This window comes from Phycodurus eques, chromosome 18 (assembly GCF_024500275.1).
Source record: "Phycodurus eques isolate BA_2022a chromosome 18, UOR_Pequ_1.1, whole genome shotgun sequence".
NCBI lineage: Eukaryota > Metazoa > Chordata > Actinopteri > Syngnathiformes > Syngnathidae > Phycodurus > Phycodurus eques.
This window is the reverse complement of record NC_084542.1, coordinates 13910630-13928092: the sequence shown is the minus strand read 5'-3', so window position 1 is coordinate 13928092 and position 17463 is coordinate 13910630. Positions and strand designations below refer to the sequence as shown.

Sequence of the window (17463 nt, the reverse complement as noted above, 5' to 3'; positions counted from 1 at the left end):
CGTAACAGGTGTGACAGTACCTTTTGTGGTTGGCGGATGAATGGCGGCTCTGCCGTTACACCTCCGATGCGCTCAAGCAGAAGCTTAGCTGTCATTCATTACGGTCACCTAGTATTATAAACAAGTTGCAAGCTCTGTTTTTCTCACCCCATCCTTCTTTTCCCCCGCCACCTTTCACGACGTTCGCTCCTTCACCTCTTCCTCCTCATCATCTTTCTTCCCTCCTCCCGTTTACACTCGTCCACTGAATGGTGATCATGTCTGTCGTTACAGCCGCTCTTTGCACTGCTCCGCACTATTGAGATTGATGAGCTGCTCGGCTATAAATGACCTACACACACACACATACACAGACAAACACACACACACGTGGGTGTTGGGATCACGATAAGGCTTTGTTTTGGTTACGAAAAAGTGAAACGTCCAAACAAACCCCCCTAATATTGCATGGCTTAGGTCTCCATTTTTAATGATCAATTCGGACGACTGCCACCAACGGGGGTGGAGGACTGGTTAATCATTGAATTCAACAATACAATTGTCACTCAATCTTAATCTTAACAAGATTTGAACACTGCGATTGGCTGACAATCAGTTTAGGGCGTAGCCCGCCTCCTGCCCGATGACGGCTGGGATAGGCTCCAGCACTCCCGCGACCCTTGTGAGGAGAAGCGGCTCAGAAAATGGAGGGATGGATGGAAGATTTGGACAATGGTATGCGTCCAACTTTGAGGAAGGCCCCTTGTCAGTTTGCAGAGATCCTTTAAGGCATGCTTGGATGAGTTTGGTGTGGAAGAACTTAACCAGGCCTGCTCTCTGACCTCACGAAAAGACAAAACTCCCCACATAATCACTCCAAAATCATCCAGAATCTGGAAGTGTGGAAACTGATGTAGCGGCAAACGCAGCATTTTCTTCACTTCCTGCTTTTTGAGGGTCCCAATACTTTGGTCCTTATAGCGTAAAGTGGACAAGACTGGATCAGCACACTCAAAGTAAAAGTCAATAAAGCTCGAAAGCGACTTCCTTTTGCTGGAAGTGAAGATGTTATTTGTGATTTTATTTCCCAGTCACTTCCTGTCTGGCTTGTACTTCTCCTATTCAAAGTGCGGTTTTCCGCCGTATCCGTCGTATCTGCCATCTAAAAATAGTCAAAGCATGCGAGCTGGACAGTCCCAGGAATGTTCCGGCTCTGTTCCTGCTCGAGTCAAGTCAGCGGAGAACTTCAGCTTTCTGGAAACTTTTATTTGTCGGCTTGCTACAATGAGATATGATCCACAGATTTTGAGACTGCTAATGCAGCGGCTTTATCGATGTTGGCATTTAGTCTCCGTTGGTTCTGTTTTATCCAACTTTAGATTTATTGCATGACTGCTGTTTTCCACACAAGAAGTAAAGGAAATAAGAAAATATTAGTCTAACCTTTATTTAATGGACAGGCCATGTAATTTGAATAACAGTTGAACATTCGAAATGATGTTACTTGTGTAAACCGCGATGTTAAATGTCACAAACTCAAAAAGAGGTTAGCAACTCTGAAACATAAAAATGTAAAATGAGATGTAACTTCCGGCGTGTACGCTTTAGCCCTTTTGTGACGGTGCCTTCTTTTGAAATAGGCCTCAGCAAAAGCCAAATATATTTTTTAAAATAAAAACCTCATGAGCTGAGGCTTTGAGCATTCCCCAACGCTTCGAAATTTGGTGCAACTTTAAGACACAAACATTTACCTCCCAAATTCGGGTGTAATTTTGAAGACAATGTGATGGCTTCCTGTTCCTGTCTTTTGGAATAAGTGTCGCCAAGAAGTGTTTAAAAAAAGAAAAAAAAAGTCATGTGGAATATGCTGACAGCTGCTCTTTTCCGTCTTCTTCTGTTTCTTCTACATCTTCCGTGACTTTGCGCATGACGACAGTAGAAACTCTAAAGTTGGTGCGACTTGAGTGACACATTCTTTGTCATGACCTTTTTTTTGTGGGTATACAACGACTTTAAGGTGAAAGATGGCACGAAAACAGATATCTAGCTGGCCGTTAAACATGGAATCTTGCCCTTGGTTACCTTTGTAGTAGCAGGTGCGTTGGTCAGGTGTTTTCACGTTCCTAAAAAAAAAAAACAACTGTCCATTTTCTACACCTTAGATGCGTAGCTTTGGGGAATCAAAATAGATGAAATGACCATATTTTATCCTCCCTCGCGGTTCCGAGTCGGATGCGACGGTGGTGGGTGGCGCGCCGTAAATCATCGCTTGACTTGACAAAGACTTAACAGCTGTAAACGGCGGCGCCAGGGCTCGGGTTCTCGCCACTGTCATCAAATAGCCGTTAACGGCTCACGCGGTGAACTGATCCTCGGCGCACCCGCGGCCACGGTGTCGGCCTTTACCCCCCCCCCCCCCCCCCCCCGCCCCCCCGCAAAAAAACACAGGTGCACTTGGAGTCTGAAGACCTTGGTCGAGAAAGAGTTCCCGCTTGGAAAACGTCCGTGCTGAGCTTGTTGACGTTATCCAGTAGCACCTTGACAAAATTCTGACCAGCTCACTCACAGGAACATTTTTGGAATTGGGCATCTCCCCCTAAAATGTATTAGGTTGTTTCACACGTGATTGGTGGTCTATTTGTATACAAGACATTAAGACATCAATTTGACACAGTATATCTATTTCAAAGTATTGAATTACTCGTCTCCTGGCTCATTTAATTGAGCAATGTGCTCCTAAATCTCATTCATACCCAAAGTGCTTTGAAATCATTTTAGTCTTGGTACTATCTAAATACAACTGCATGAGTAGTTCAACTTTTCTCTGACATGTGCAGGTTTATTGATTCTGTACGCCCTCCGGAACCTTCCGCCACTGCCTACTAATGACCTCACCTGCCGCTTTTAATGCTCAGTCACGGACTCGACGGCCGCAAAACCGAGCCCACCGCGTCTGAGGCCCGTAATGCTAATGGTTACTTCCGTACCAAGCGAGACTAAAACCGCACAACTGGCCTTTATGAAAATGCAAACTAGTGTGTTGAGAGATGATGTTGGCGTCCTCCCTCAAAGGGGGGAAAGTGGGGGAATGTGCTTTCTCACTAGTTTGGGAGCAGTCGTACTCTTCGGAGTCTTTTTCAAACTGCACTTCAAGACGTTTGAACGCATGTCAGCATGTCCTCCTCCACCACCATGGGTGGCGCTATGCCACTAACAGTGTTAGCATTTTTTTTCCCGATTTTGAAACTAAAGTTGAAAATAAAAATCAGCCCTGAAAAGAGCATCAGAATGCTGGTCAAAGCTACAAAATTGGCGCAATCGATCATATTGTGAGACGATATCAGCAAATTCATTAAAAAGCAGATTTATTACAATTTCGGTGTGTTTTAAAAAATTCATTGTCATTTCGATGCGACAGTAGCTTAGGATACGCACAAAAGTCTAAACTGATGTATAACCGCAATTGGCTTGACCATTAGAAAACCGATTCAGTACAATTTTAGTAGAAGTATCTTAAACTTAAATGTATGCTCTACGGTAGATACAGAGAGAGCCTTTACACATTATGCATAAATTGGCCTTGACAGTAGTTATATAGTTATACACACACACACACACACACACACTGCCCCTTGCTGTGAACCCCCCACAGTCCGACACCGCGCCCTTAACTTGCTCTCCGCAGCTAGCGTGACAGATTAGTCACGTCGGCACCTGGTTATGGACAAGTCTCCGTGTCCCCACCCTGGTTGAAGATCACCGGACCACCGACACACTGTGTGTGTGTGTGTGTGTGTGTGTGTGTGTGTATAGAAATATCCTGTCGGACTCCATTAATAATTTATACAAATATTGTCACATTTTAAAAGGGCTTCCACCCTGTAATTTATGTTCTACATACAAGTGTGCGTGTTCTTGTGTGTATACGTGCATGTAGCACGCAGGGGTCCCGTCTCCCCTGTCACTCAGGAACAACAAGGCGGCCATTCCATGCTTTCTAAAATAAGCTCCCCTCCTCCTCCTCCTCCTCCTCCTCCTCACATGTGCTCGTTTCGTCAGCGTCCCTTCGCCCGCACGTTGACAGCGGGCAACTCGAGAGGCCACGCCCGAGCAACGGGATGAAGTGGGCGACGTGTTCTTAAGAGCAGTTTGTACATGAGCTGGCTAAAAATGTTTTTTTCTAGAACGATATTCCCATACCCGTCCAGCCAGATTTATTTTACATTCTTTTTGTTTCTTATTATTTTAAATGATTTATGTATTTTTCAATGTGGCATGACAGCGGTTTGTCCTGTGACACCGATGGTGCTGCTTGTCGAAAAACAGTCCCGTTATGAGCGCTACATTGTGCTAACGCTACCACCCGTACATTCTGTAATCGAAGTATCATTTAATTGAGCATTATGTACTTCATAGATGTTGTTCTGCCTCGTTCAAATTTAGTAAGATTTTTTTTATACAGTGGATGTAAAAAGTCTACACACCCCTGTTCAATTTCCAGGTTTTTGTGGTATTTAAAAAATTTGGCTAAGATAAATCATTCCAAAACTCGTTCCACCATTAATGTGACCAATAACCTGTACAACTTAATTGAATTAACAATATATGTATATATCTTTTTGAGAATGTAAAAATAAACAACTGTATGCTGTCTCCTATTTAATGAGTTTGAACACGATTGGTTAATTCTGAACACGGCCACATCAACATTTATGAGGGTGTGCACACTTGTGCAACTATGTTCTTTACCCTCTTTTGAAATTATTTATCTTGGTCTGATTTTTTTTTTGTTTTTTTTGTTTTTTTTCAAGGCCACAAAAATCTGGCATTTGAACAGGGGTGTGTAGACTATATTCAATATTTCTGTTTTATTTATTTTGATGATTAATAATGATTTAGTTATTTTCAACAATCTTAGATTATTTTTAATTATTGAGGGGAATTTAGTATTTTTCTTTTGTTTTAATTATTTTTTTCTTTTATGTTTTGAACTGCAGCGGTTTGTCCAGTCATTCGCGGTACAATGTTGGCTCCGTTAGCCGTTTGGGTGGACTCCATTACTGCCCTTCCAAGTTAGAATAACACATTCGAGTTGGCAAGACTAACCCTATTACCCAATTTTATATTCCAATAGGGCTTTTGATGAAGAAATGACATCTGTGCAATTAACTGCCGTACGTTATGAACGCGTTTAACACTTAACCTCCACGTTTTCGAGAAACTTGACTTGTGGTCTCATCGAAGGGGAATGCCTCTGAAGGAGGAGGGAAGGAGGCGGGTGGGGGTTCTTTGGGATTTTCTGGGATCAGCGTGACCTTTTGAGACTTCTCAACCACCTGTTGCCACACACATTCGCACCTTCACACCCGCCTTGGCGTACGCCCTCGCTCTCATGTGAGCGAGCGTGCGGGGGGGGCGGGGTGTCTGCTTACACCGTTACGCAACACTTTTATCCACGCTGCCTGTTTATGGCTTCGGTCGGAATTAGATCGGGGTTTGGGCTGGTCGACTGGAGATGTCAAGGTTCACGTCGTGGCCATTTGGAATGCGTTCGCCCCCCTCCCAGATGTGACACGTCCCCGTGAAGTGTGTGTTTGCGCACGTATATGCGAGGTATTCCCCGTGTATACATCACTTGTATCCTCTCGCTGTAGTCATTAGACTGTAGAGCTATGTGTTCAAGTACGAAAATGTCCATTGCCCCCTTTACACGGAGCAATGAGGTGGACACGCGACACTAAAGATGCTGTAGTATAGCGCCATAAACCGAGGACCCCCAGTATTCTGTCAATGAGTAGCGCCGTATGTCTACGCTCATGTTGAGATTTGAGTCTACGCTTAGTTAGAGGCGTAACCAACGTAGATTCCGTTGTAAACCAGAGAGAAAATGGCAACATTTTGAGAGCTCTGTTTTCAATTGAGGGGGGTCCTCGGTTTACAAAGTAACTGCATTCCTACGGAAGCGACATGAACCACATTTTTTGTCGTAGTCCACATTTTACATCGAGTATCACCTCAAAAAATACCCAGCTCTCCAAGTACCATCATAATGACCAACATTGAAATAATTAACATAGTAGGCCTAGGTGTTCATCAAAAAATGATAGCGGTTTTATTCCTAAAAAGTATATTTATCATTGTAAGCCACTATAACATTATGCACAGTTTGGACATTAACATTGCGCTTAAATATAGGAAAAGAAAAAAAAAAAGTACTGTAATACTGATTCCATTTAAATGTATTGCACATGACATAAGTTCAATAAAAATTGTACTTGCATAAATGTTTAAAAACAAACAGTTCGACAAGATTAAATGCAAATGTACTGTACTTAAAAATTAAATACAACAGAACTGTACTTTTAAAAAAAATTTACTGTACTTGATGTACTGGATTTAAAAAGAAAAGGTTTAAACTGGTGGTATCCATTGCTACAAGCTTCCTTCACTCAGTCAAGCTTCATTTATTTGTATTTGAGTGATTCTTTCGTGTACCACTAGAGGGAGGCCACGTACCATGAGTTGTACTCGTACTACACTTTGAGAATCACTCCCATGTTCTATTACTAACCGATGCCAATGCAGTACTAAAGTCATCCGCACAGTAAATATTTGTTTGAAACACAATTAAATAGGCTATAAATATATTACGGATGGAAAATGGTAAGTAGGGTGGTAACTGAGGTTAGTACAGTCGTGAACCGAGGACCTCCTTTATTTCCATCCATTTACCCTACCGCTTATCCTCACCAGGGTCGCGGGCGCTCTGGAGCCTATCCCGGCTATCTTCGGGCGAGAGGCGGGGTACACCCTGAACCGGTCGCCAGCCAATCGCACATAGAAACAAACAACCATTCGCACTCACATTCACACCTACGGGCAATTTAAGAGTCTTCAATCAACCTACCACGCATGTTTTTTGGGATGTGGGAGGAAACCGGAGTGCCCGGAGAAAACCCACGCAGGCACGGGGAGAACATGCAAACGCCACACAGGCGGGGCCGGGATTTGAACCCCGGTCCCCAGAACTGTGAGGCAGATGTGCTAACGAGTCGTCCACCGTGCCGGCCCTCCTTTATTTATAATCCATAAAGTATTTCTACTGATGACACTTTCTTTGTTTTCAAACTGACTAGATTCTGGTGGGAACCTGCTCGTGTCTTCAGCGCACATTAAGACCGACCACAAGTCAATGTTAACATGGTAAACCTTGGATGTAATTGATTTGAGATGAAACAAAAAGCTGCTATGACGCGTCAACAATTGCGTGTGCAGTCAGTTAAATTAGTTGCGTGCAAAAGCTGTTGCCGTGAATAAATGTTCGTGTGTGCGAATTATACGATTGGGCCAAGAGCGTGCGTGTAAGAGGAGTCTTTGACAAAAAATAAAAGAAAATGAAAAAGTTCAAGGTTGGAGAGCAGGTGCGGAAGTGCCACGGGTCCCCCGGCCTCTCCCTATGGTTCAAGTGACATCATTCCAAATCGCTTGTCAATGCGAACTCGACGTCATCAGAATACTCCGAACAGCGATGGGAAAACCAGCGGCGCAGTTGGGATACAGTATGCGTCGCGGCAGCGTAAACGCACGGAATCGGATATGCTCAGATGGGAATCGGGCGCGTTCCAAATGTGGATCAAAATCCGAGACGTAGGGGATATCTGCCAAAGCGTGTGCAGCATAACACGCGCAGCTGGGACATAGTCGCCCGTCAATGCCAGCTTGACGTCAGGGGTGACAGATACACACCTGCGTCTGCCCGAACGACGCAAATAAACACTAAACACCAAACTACAACATAAGCACATACTATGAAATATGTTCTCAATGTGCGACATTAGATGCATATACTGTGGACCCCCGCATATTAGCAAATTGGCATTCACAGATTTTTGGGGGACCTATCGCCCTTTATTCGCGGAAACCCCTGCTTATTCGCGGGATTCTTTTCCCGATCCCCCACTTATTTACGTTTGTTTACCCGATCAGCCACTTATTCGGGGGTTTTGTGGGGGTGTGGGGGGGGGGGGGTCATGGAAATTATAATGAATGTCAATTGCTCATGGATTTTCTCTGTTAGCGGTTGGGCAAATAGAGGGGGTGTACTTTTTTTTTTTTTTTTCGTACCACAAACTACTGCGGTGAGAGAAAACACTGCTGCTTTTGGTAAGCAATGTCCAGTCCCCCGTTAGAAAATGGACCGGTCCAAAGAATATTTTTTAAAAAACTAATAATAACTCATAAAACTCTTACTGCCCTTGTTTTTGTTGTTCGCTTAGTGATGCAGTGTGTGTGTGTGTGTGGTTTTTTTTTTAATGCTTCACACTGTTGTAAAAATAGGACATGACTTAAATCAAAGGTGGGGAAGTGTCAGCTCAAGCCAACTAAACACTATGTAACATTTATGTTATTCATGTATTGTCACCGCTCGTGGAGTTATGTGCTGCGCGTGCCTGTGTTTTGTCAATCTGTCGACAGCCGCATGGGGTACTGTTCTGTTTACAGGTAAATACAAATAAAATGAGAGCTGGGGATTCAATTGGAATTGGGCACTTTGATCTGCCGCGTCAGTCCAGCCTGAAAGATGGATCAGTCGATGCTTGTCACTTCTTTTTTTGTTTTGTTTTTTGTAAATATATATTATTATGATGCAAAATACTGTATCTCGTTCGTTGAAAAGCAACCGGAGTTTAGCTTCTCCTTCCCAACAACGACAAAGTGCTCCCTTCAATTCACTGGGCCTTCTCCTTCCATAATAACTCCCAGTTTTCACCCCAGTTGTTGTATTATCGCTGCGATTGGCTGTCGACCAGTCCAGGGTGTACTCCGCCTCTCAACCGCAAGCCAGTTTGGAAAGGCTCCAACTCACCTCAATGAGGAAAAGCGCTTTATAAAATGGATGGATGTTTTTATCGTCACACGATGGCTTCATTCGACTGCGACTCGCTGGCGACCGGTCTAGGCTGGACCCCGTCTCTCGCCCGGAGGTCAGCGGTGATACGCTCCAGCTCACCCTTGTCGGCACGCTGTAGCGGCATCCGATGTTTGAAGCGTTCCTGACTCCTGAGTGTCATTCTCGAATGTTCGGTGACCAATTTCAGCCCAGGTGGGCGGCGACTTGCGAACTCCCCGCGAGCCCCAAAGTCCGAGAGTCGAACATAAAACCCTGCTGTCCGGCGCCGAGCACGCCCAGGCTGTCAGTTAGCGTCCCGCTAGGGGACGAGCCCAGCAGGGAGCTCTGCTGGTTGACGGCGGCGGCGGCGGCGGCGCTCATTTTGTCCGGGCTGGCGGCCAGGCGGGGCGACGGCGGGAAAGTGTAGCCGTACAGGCCATAGGGAGGCGTGTGAAGGCGGAGGCCGGCGTAGCCCTGCGGGGCGGGGCCGGATAGGTAGCCTAGTTGCGACGTGGGGAGCGGGAGGGCGCAGAAGGCGTCGCCCTCGAAGGACGCAGGGCCCCGCGGCGGCGGGAAGGTTTCCGTAGGCGTGGCGTAGCGGTGCAGCGGGAGGGCCGGGCGGCTGCAGGTGAAGTCGCTCGTGCTGAGGGGGCACACCTGGAAGGGCGACGAGCACGGCGAGGGCGATAGCAAGTGGGGTGATGCGGCGACACTTCCGTGGGCTCCTGGGATTCCTGCCCAAACACAAATTGTATTTAACACGAGATTTATTGCAATTCGGAGATCATCTACCTTTTGATTTTAACTTTCGGACTTGAGTTTCTTGCAAAACCAAGCGACAATTTGTTACAGTAAACGTTTCAGACCCCCCGCGATAAGTGAAAACACACTTTTAAAACAATACACACACATTTAAACGCTGAATATATTGTGTGAGAGAGAGAGAGTGCAAGAGCAATGGTTAAAAAAAATTTGAAAATATCCAAATTAATAACACATACGGTACAAAAAATGAGGTGTTTGTATCCCGGAGAGACGACCTATACTATCAATTGCCTTAACCGGTTTTAAATCTTTTTTTTTTTTAAATGTATTGCGCAATAAAGAAAACCCCCGAAATAGCGGGACCGCGAAGCGTGAACCGCGATATAGCGGGGATTTACTGGACCGGAGAAAACTCGGAAGATGACGCACTCGTAAGTTCAGGTGCCACTGTTTCTCCAAAAATCAAGAACATGGCGTACCGTGTTTGGCCATACCGGGGATGTCCTCGAAGGTCAGCGTCCGCAAGGACGGCCGCCAGAAGGCGTACGACTCCACCAGGGCCTCCAGGCCCATCCTGCAAACACAAATCAGGTTAGCCACGCCACCTCGTAAAGCCAGCGCCTGGCCGCCATCTTGCTCTCTCGCTCTGTCTGCGCAGGTAACGAGGGGGCATAAACGCCACGTCGCCGTTGGCCGCTGCCAGCCGGGCGCTCCGAGGTAATTGCTTTCACGCGGCTTTTATGGGCCAATCAGGAGCAAGGAGGCAGGAAGCCGCAGGGAGGATTTATGAGGTGGGATATACCCCCCCCCCCCTCCCCCCCGCCCGTCATGCTCCGAGGTGGGTTGGCGTGGAGGCCGAATGCGACTCCTCTGTTAGACCTTGTTAGCGTGAGGATGAAAGCACCCCCCCCCCCACTTTCCGAAACATATGCGCACACCCACGGGGTTAATTTAGACAAGCTGCCCCGTGAAAAGTGCGTGCGTTCACATTTCGCAAGTTTGACTTAATCCCGATGAAAATTACTTTGATTGGGTAACTAAACAACTGCACACAAGTGACTTTAAATTGAGTTTCACAAAATTGTGACACCCATGGAAGGGCCAAGAAAATTGCCATCATTTTACTACTATAATGACAACATTTTGTTGTTGTTTTTTCTTTTTATCTGGAATGCAATGAAAGTAATTTTCTGTAGATTTAAGAAACAAAATTTGAACATCCGTGCTTTTCATTGCTATGGTAGATGAGGAAATTTGGTTGAAGGCCAAAAGAAAGTTTGCATGAAAATTTGCGGTTTCAGATTCAGGAAGGATTTTTTTTTTTCTCCCCACTTCTATTTTTTGGCTGACATTTTGCAATTTTAATGACAAAATTCAGTCCAGTGAAAAACACAAATCTCCAAATTGTAGAAAACACGCCGTGTACAAATACTGTATACGCAACATTCGATGGCAGTAGAGGACGTTTTTGTCATGTTGTCGTAGACCCTGGATATTTGTTTAACTTTTTTTTTGTGCTACTATTCCAGGGAAGTACTTTCAATTTTGCTGTGGCTCTGGAACGATTTTTTCTCTCTTTTTTGTTAACGCTGCAGTATCTGTGATTCTCATAGATGCAATTGCTGTCACTATTATACTGTTATTATTTGATATTATTCGAAGTTTTGGAGCTCTTTGCGTACTGATGTGATGTTTTGTAAGAGTTGAACTACTTCTTTTGCTGCTTTGTTTCAGTGGCTGCGATCTGATCTTCCACCCCCCGTCACTTTGGCGAAGTGACAAAATGACGACTACTCGGCAATTCAATCTCCTGAACGCCGCTGCGGTAAGACTTGATTAGTGCCGCTCTGGTTGGATTTTCACGTTCTTAGAGGCCCCGTCGCACAGTTCCCGTGAGAGAAGGATAAATAAATGCAGGCCGCGCTTTTTCCTTTCCCCGTAATATCAGACTGAAATAGCCGTGACAAAAAAAAAAAACACACACACACACAGGCAGGCAAGCAAGAATATCAAACATGACCCAGTTGCGCCGGGTAACGTGAAGGTCTCGACTCACCGATTCCTTCCAGAGTCTCTGAAGCCTTTGGCAAAAGGGTTTCTGTCGATTTTCAGCCTGGTTATCTGAAACAGAGGGAAAATTCCCCCAAATCTTATGACAACAGACACAGCATGCCAGCAGAAATAGTCTTGTGTTTGTGTAAACCTCGCTTGCGCGCGCCAACATGACACTTTTCCTCTCTTGGCATTTTGGAAACTGAAGCAGAGTGTTTGCTGAGGCGCACATGTGACGCACCCCCAGTCAAAAAACGTTTGTTTCAACATCGTGATCCACATCCAACGTCAGATGTTCAGTCCTACTCTCCATTTAGATGAGGTCCACCGTTACGTTACGTTTACCGAGGGGCTTTTTTTGTGTGTTGGCAGGATTAAGCAAAAACGTGTTCACGGAAAAGCATGCATCTCCACAGCGAGTTTGTTTATTTTTTTTGGAATAAAAACTCCCCAAATTTGCCGTGCTTTTCGTGGGACAGCAATGACTTTTGTCGACATTTTCCTTCATCTCTCTGGGAATGATGCACTGCTCCGAGTGACAAAATTGGGACATATCATCGCTGCCCAACAATGAGTGCGCATTTGCAAAGGTTTATGGCACTGTCCAATGTAAAATTTTCCAAATATTTTCCAAATATCCCTGGTTTTCAGCCAAATAGGCAAAGTCACAAATTTGGAGATAGATGTTTTTCATTGGATGGCTATAATATTGTCACTGTAAGATGAAAAACATCAATCTCCAAATTCCTTTGTTTTTTTCAGATAAATTGACAAAAAGTCACAACATTTGGAGGTATATTCTTTTCATTGGACAGCTATGATATCATCACCGTCCAATGGAAAAATTTATCACTAAGTGGCTTTATTTTTTTTAGTTCAATAGACAACATTTCTAGAGTTGTGGTTTGCATTGGATGGCTCTGATATTTTAACTTTTTTTTTTTTTTTTTTTTTGTAAATGTCTTTTAACACTTTTTCTGTGCAACAGGGTAGTTTGAAATATCCCGTCTGTGGCTGTTTGTATTGTGCTATTTGTTGTAAATGTCGCCAGTCAGAACACAGTTTGGGAGAGAGCAGATAGTTACAAATGAGAGAGAGAGAGAGAGAGAGAGAGAGAGAGAGAGAAATCGCCCAGTGGCGATTAATCGGCATTTGCCAAGTGTGCGATTGTCGAGGGCAGCGCAACATTTGAATGGTGAAAAATGTTTGGGGACATTTTTTTGTTTTGTTTTGTTTTTTCAGGTGAATTACCCCCCCAAAAAATGTCATACACTTTGGACATACATGCTTGTCATTCGACAGCTATGTTATTGTCCCTTTCCAATGGGAAATGCTTTTCCAAATGTCTTTGTTTTTGGGGATGATTGAAAAGTCGCAAAATGTGGAGATGCGTGGTTTTCATTGACAGCTGTCGGATGTCAATTGAAAATCATGTGCCTCCTAATTCCTTTTTTTTTCAGAATAAATTGAAATAGTCACAACATGTGGCGTGACATGCTTTTCATTTGATGACAATGACACACAATTGAACAATTTGAGGATTTTTCAGCCTTGGCAACTCTGCGACAAAATCCTACTACTGAAATTGTTTGGCGAGGGCGACTCGGCGGCGACGAGAAGGTACGAACCTGTTGGTTCTGGTACGCGGTGACGGTGGTGAAGACGGTCTCGGGGAAGGAGAAGGTGCGCGTGCCTTCCCCGACGGGCACGGCCTTCACCGGGGACAACTCCTCACCGCACTCCTTGCGGATCACGTGTGCCCGCGGCTGGTACTTGTGCATGGAGTGCAGGATTATCTGGATTGGGCGTCAGCAAATTGTTCATTTTGAGTGAGCTCAGATTTTATTGACACTAATTGGCTGTAATGCTTTTATTTGTACTTCTACAGTGAAGCAGTTTATTGCAGGGATCCAATTCGGATTCACCCAAAATAGAGGATATTCCATAATATAGAGATCATAAAAAATATATATATATATTTTTTTTTAATGTAGCTTTACCTCATACACACATTTGAAATAGATCAATGTGCCTTGAAAAAAACTTTCCTTTTTTTTTTTCTTGCGATACGAATGCGCTTCAGAATCCCACCGCTAGAGGGCGGCAGCAAACTTTACAACATTCTGCCGTCATCAATTCACATTGATTTCCTTGCAGTAGAAGGGCAATACCAGTTGGTGGGGCTAACGCGCCCTTGAGCTAGTTTGCCAACCGCCCCACCGCGGGACAACGAAGGCCAAAACATTCGGTGCAGTTGTGTTTTGTGCTCTCCTCTTTGCAGATTATGTGGAGAGCAAATTTTATTCCAGGTTGTTTTTATCCACTGAAATACTGTTAAGTGCAATTTCGCTCATGAAAAAAAATTAATGTTGGTGAGTTTGGCGGGGGCAGAACGAATTAATTGCATTTCCATTCATTTCATTGGGGAAAGATGATTTGAGATAGGAGTGTGGTCATGGAACAAGTCAGTCGCATTTCAAGGCACCACTAGCAGATCAGCAAAAAGGTGTTTTTTTGGGGGGGTTTGTTTTTGTTTTTTCATAACAAAAGATCAAGTTTTAAATTTTTTTACACCTGCGTTTTACATTTCTCTGAAGTTGATGGTAAATGATTTTACAGAAAAGCAGAAAAATCTTGTTTGCCGGGGTTTTCGAAAAACGTAATCTCCTGGATTACGGATCTCGCCCGAGGCCAAACGTCTAAAATTTGCCTGAGTTTTGTCAAATTAGGATTTATGTGATTTTCAAATTGAGGAAAATGTGCTTTAAAAAAAATGAAGTGTTATGATTGGAATGCAGACCTCCTCTGAGGCCAAACCATCCTAATTTGGACCAGAATTTAAAGAAATACATATTTTTTTAAAATAAAATAAAATTTAAAAATCAGGCTATTTGATATTTAAAAAATGTGTCCTTGGTGGAGATTTGAGCTCTGCAGAGCGCCGTTATAAAATGTACTTTCGCCGGCACGTCTTTTTGTTGTTGTTGTTTGTTTTGTTTTGTGGTGTTTGAAATTTGATATAAATATTGAAAATATCAAATACATGAAAACATTTTCTGTACAAAAAAAAACTACTATGGATAGCTTTTCAAATTAGAAAAATATTATTCAACATACAGCAAACAATCTTAATGTACTAGTCGTAATTATTATTAATAACAGGCAGTTAGTATTTATTTTTATAGACTTATAATATTAATAATAACAGTAATAGATGTGTAAACTCTGCAGGGTGCCATTCAAGTCGTGATGTGATTTTTTTTATTTCTAAGATGGGACTTGATGACATAAAAAATTCGAAATAAAGCATAACAAAGTTTCTTTGTCATTTTCTAAAATCGAGATATTAAACCTCAATGCATAGATGGAATGTATAATAATAATAATAATGGAATTACATGTCCCTGGTCGTCCAGCTCGTTGTTGGTGAGCTTGAGCTTGTCGAAGCTGACCACCTGCCGCATCCACGTCTCCCCGGAGGCGGGGGAGTCCGGGTGGATGTAGACCCGGGGCGGCACCGGCGAGTCGGCGTTGCCCGCCACCATCCACTTGGAGCTGTGGTACACGTACCTTCGAGCACGCGAGAACGAGACGATGCGAAATCTGGTGATTTGGTGAATAAATGCGGGAGCAGAAGCGTGTCGGAAAAGTAGTGCGATTCAGAAGAAGAATCTTCCACGTTCACACAATAACTGCGACGTTTCGCAAATGTTGCTGAGCCACTCAGTTGCGTGCGCGCGTGAATGCGAACAAAAGGCACTTGCAACTTTTGTTGTGCTCTTTTTTTTTTTTTTTTTTTTACCTTTTTTTTTTTTCTGGGCACATTTGCTGCTTTGACCTTCCATCAGGCTGAGGTCAAAAGTCCAAAAGGAACAATTCAACAACTGTGCGCATGCAGCGCCTTTTGTGTGTGTGTGTGTGTGTGTGTGTGTGTGTGTGTGTGTGTGTGTGTGTGTGTGTGTGTGTGTGTGTGTGTGTGTGTGTGTGTGTGTGTGTGTGTGTGTGTGTGTGTGTGTGTGTGTGTGTGTGTTTTCGTAAAAACAAAAAAAAAAAAAAAACAAGAATAATGACTGCAAAGTGTCATATTTGTGCTTGGTAGCTTTTACCTGTATCGTTTGTTGTCCACGGGGACGATATCCATCGCGATGTAATACTGCTGGTGCGGGTCCAAGCCGGACATTTTGACGCGCATGGCAGGGAACATGCGCCTGGAAAGCAAACGCAGCCTGCTTGAAACACATTCACCAATCAATAACAACGCGGAGGCCGCAGTTGGGTTCACGCACTCATTTGGCAATGATGCTCGCTTTGCAATCTTCGATTAGCGTTTGCGTATTATGATATCTGCACGAATCAACATTTCGACGAATTCATACAAACTGAGCATTTTTTTTATTTTGTAGCAATTGTTTTTTTTTTTTTCGTGCACAAACAATGGTTGTTTTTTTTTTGGTTTGTTTTTTTTTTTTTTTTTTTTAAAGGATTTGGGGGGGAAACGATGTGTGTGTACCTTCCGGCCTTTGTGATGATCATCTCCGTGCCGATCTCGTGGAAGCGTTTCCACAGGTCGGATCCCTGCAGGTCCACGCGCGGGTCCCGCTCGCTGGCGTCCCCGCCAAGGGTCGCGGGCTGCGGGCTTGCCACGAGCGCGTCCTCGCTCTCTGTCACACACACACACACATTTATTGCATGTTGCAAATATTATTTGGGGAAATTGAATATCATCTTTGTAATCTATAGATTCTGCATCGCTTATTTTATGCCAATTGAGTGCTAACATGTTGCCCCTTTATATTTATCAAACCTCGATTTTTTTTTTAGTAGCTATTCTGGCCCAAATTTGCGCACATGTTGAGCATCCATTTACCAGAGTAAATTTGTCAAGCTCATTTGAGTTTCTTGATCGTTGCGATAAGGACGCACATTGATGAGTGCGTTTCGCTTTTATTGGATGTCTTATTCTATTAAGACGCGACACGTGCGCCGTGGCCTCGACTCTGAGCTTTCCGAGTCTCCACTCGGTTTTTTGGGTTGTTTTTTTCTTCCACCCCCCCGCCCCCTCCTGCCGCTAATTGGCGTGTTTACGACTGTAGCCGAAAGCTCATCAAATAAAGCAGCGTAATTGTCCCACACTTGACGCACCGGCAGCGAGCTTGCGTGTCTTGTTTGCACGGCGCGACTTTCGGCAAGAATGAAGTTGAATGGTGACAAGAGTCAGTGGTGGAAATAAAGGGCCGTATTTGCGCACACAAACTATGGCTGCAGCAGTTAAACGTGTGTATAATGTCGACGAATGGCAGCCGACGGTCTCGTTGGCAACTTTTTGGTCGGCATTCGTGATTTGCGCCGTTTTTACTTACGGGATCCGTCGCTGGCATATTCCGCCTCGCGAGGCTGCGGGCTGGCGGGCGCCGTCGCGCCTTCCCCGGCCGTCCGGCGCCGCTTCTCCGCCCCGATGAGCGCCTCCACCGAGAAGGCGTGCGCCTTGACGCTGAGCGCGCACGGCGAGCGCCGCTTCTCGGCCATCGCTCCGATCCCAACGGCGGCTGCTTGTCGACCGAGTCTCCGGTAAGAAGAAGAAGAAGAAGAAGAAGAAGAAGGCGAGGCCCCAAAAAATGTGACCAAGTGTTCCGTGGTGCAAAGTTTCTCCTGGTCTGACGTCTCCGTTGTCCAGCACTTTGTTTGGAGGGTGGTGTCATCAAGAGGAGGAGGCTGTCGAGCCGTCAATCACAGCGAGGCTCAGCCAATCAGGAGTCGTCACAGCGCCCACTCAGGAA

General features: G+C 44.6%; 1 protein-coding gene across 1 annotated transcript; it reads right to left on the bottom strand.

Moving 5' to 3' along the window:
- Positions 1-9073: 9073 nt before the first annotated feature.
- On the bottom strand, positions 9074-17212 carry tbx18 (T-box transcription factor 18). The gene is made up of 8 exons (XM_061704603.1): positions 17047-17212; positions 16197-16347; positions 15793-15894; positions 15085-15256; positions 13315-13482; positions 11691-11755; positions 10114-10208; positions 9074-9603 (listed from the first exon to the last, which is right to left on the bottom strand). The coding sequence occupies exons 1-8, from the start codon at positions 17210-17212 to the stop codon at positions 9074-9076; spliced, it is 1449 nt and encodes a 482-aa protein (XP_061560587.1).
- Between the last annotated feature and the right edge of the window lie 251 nt (positions 17213-17463).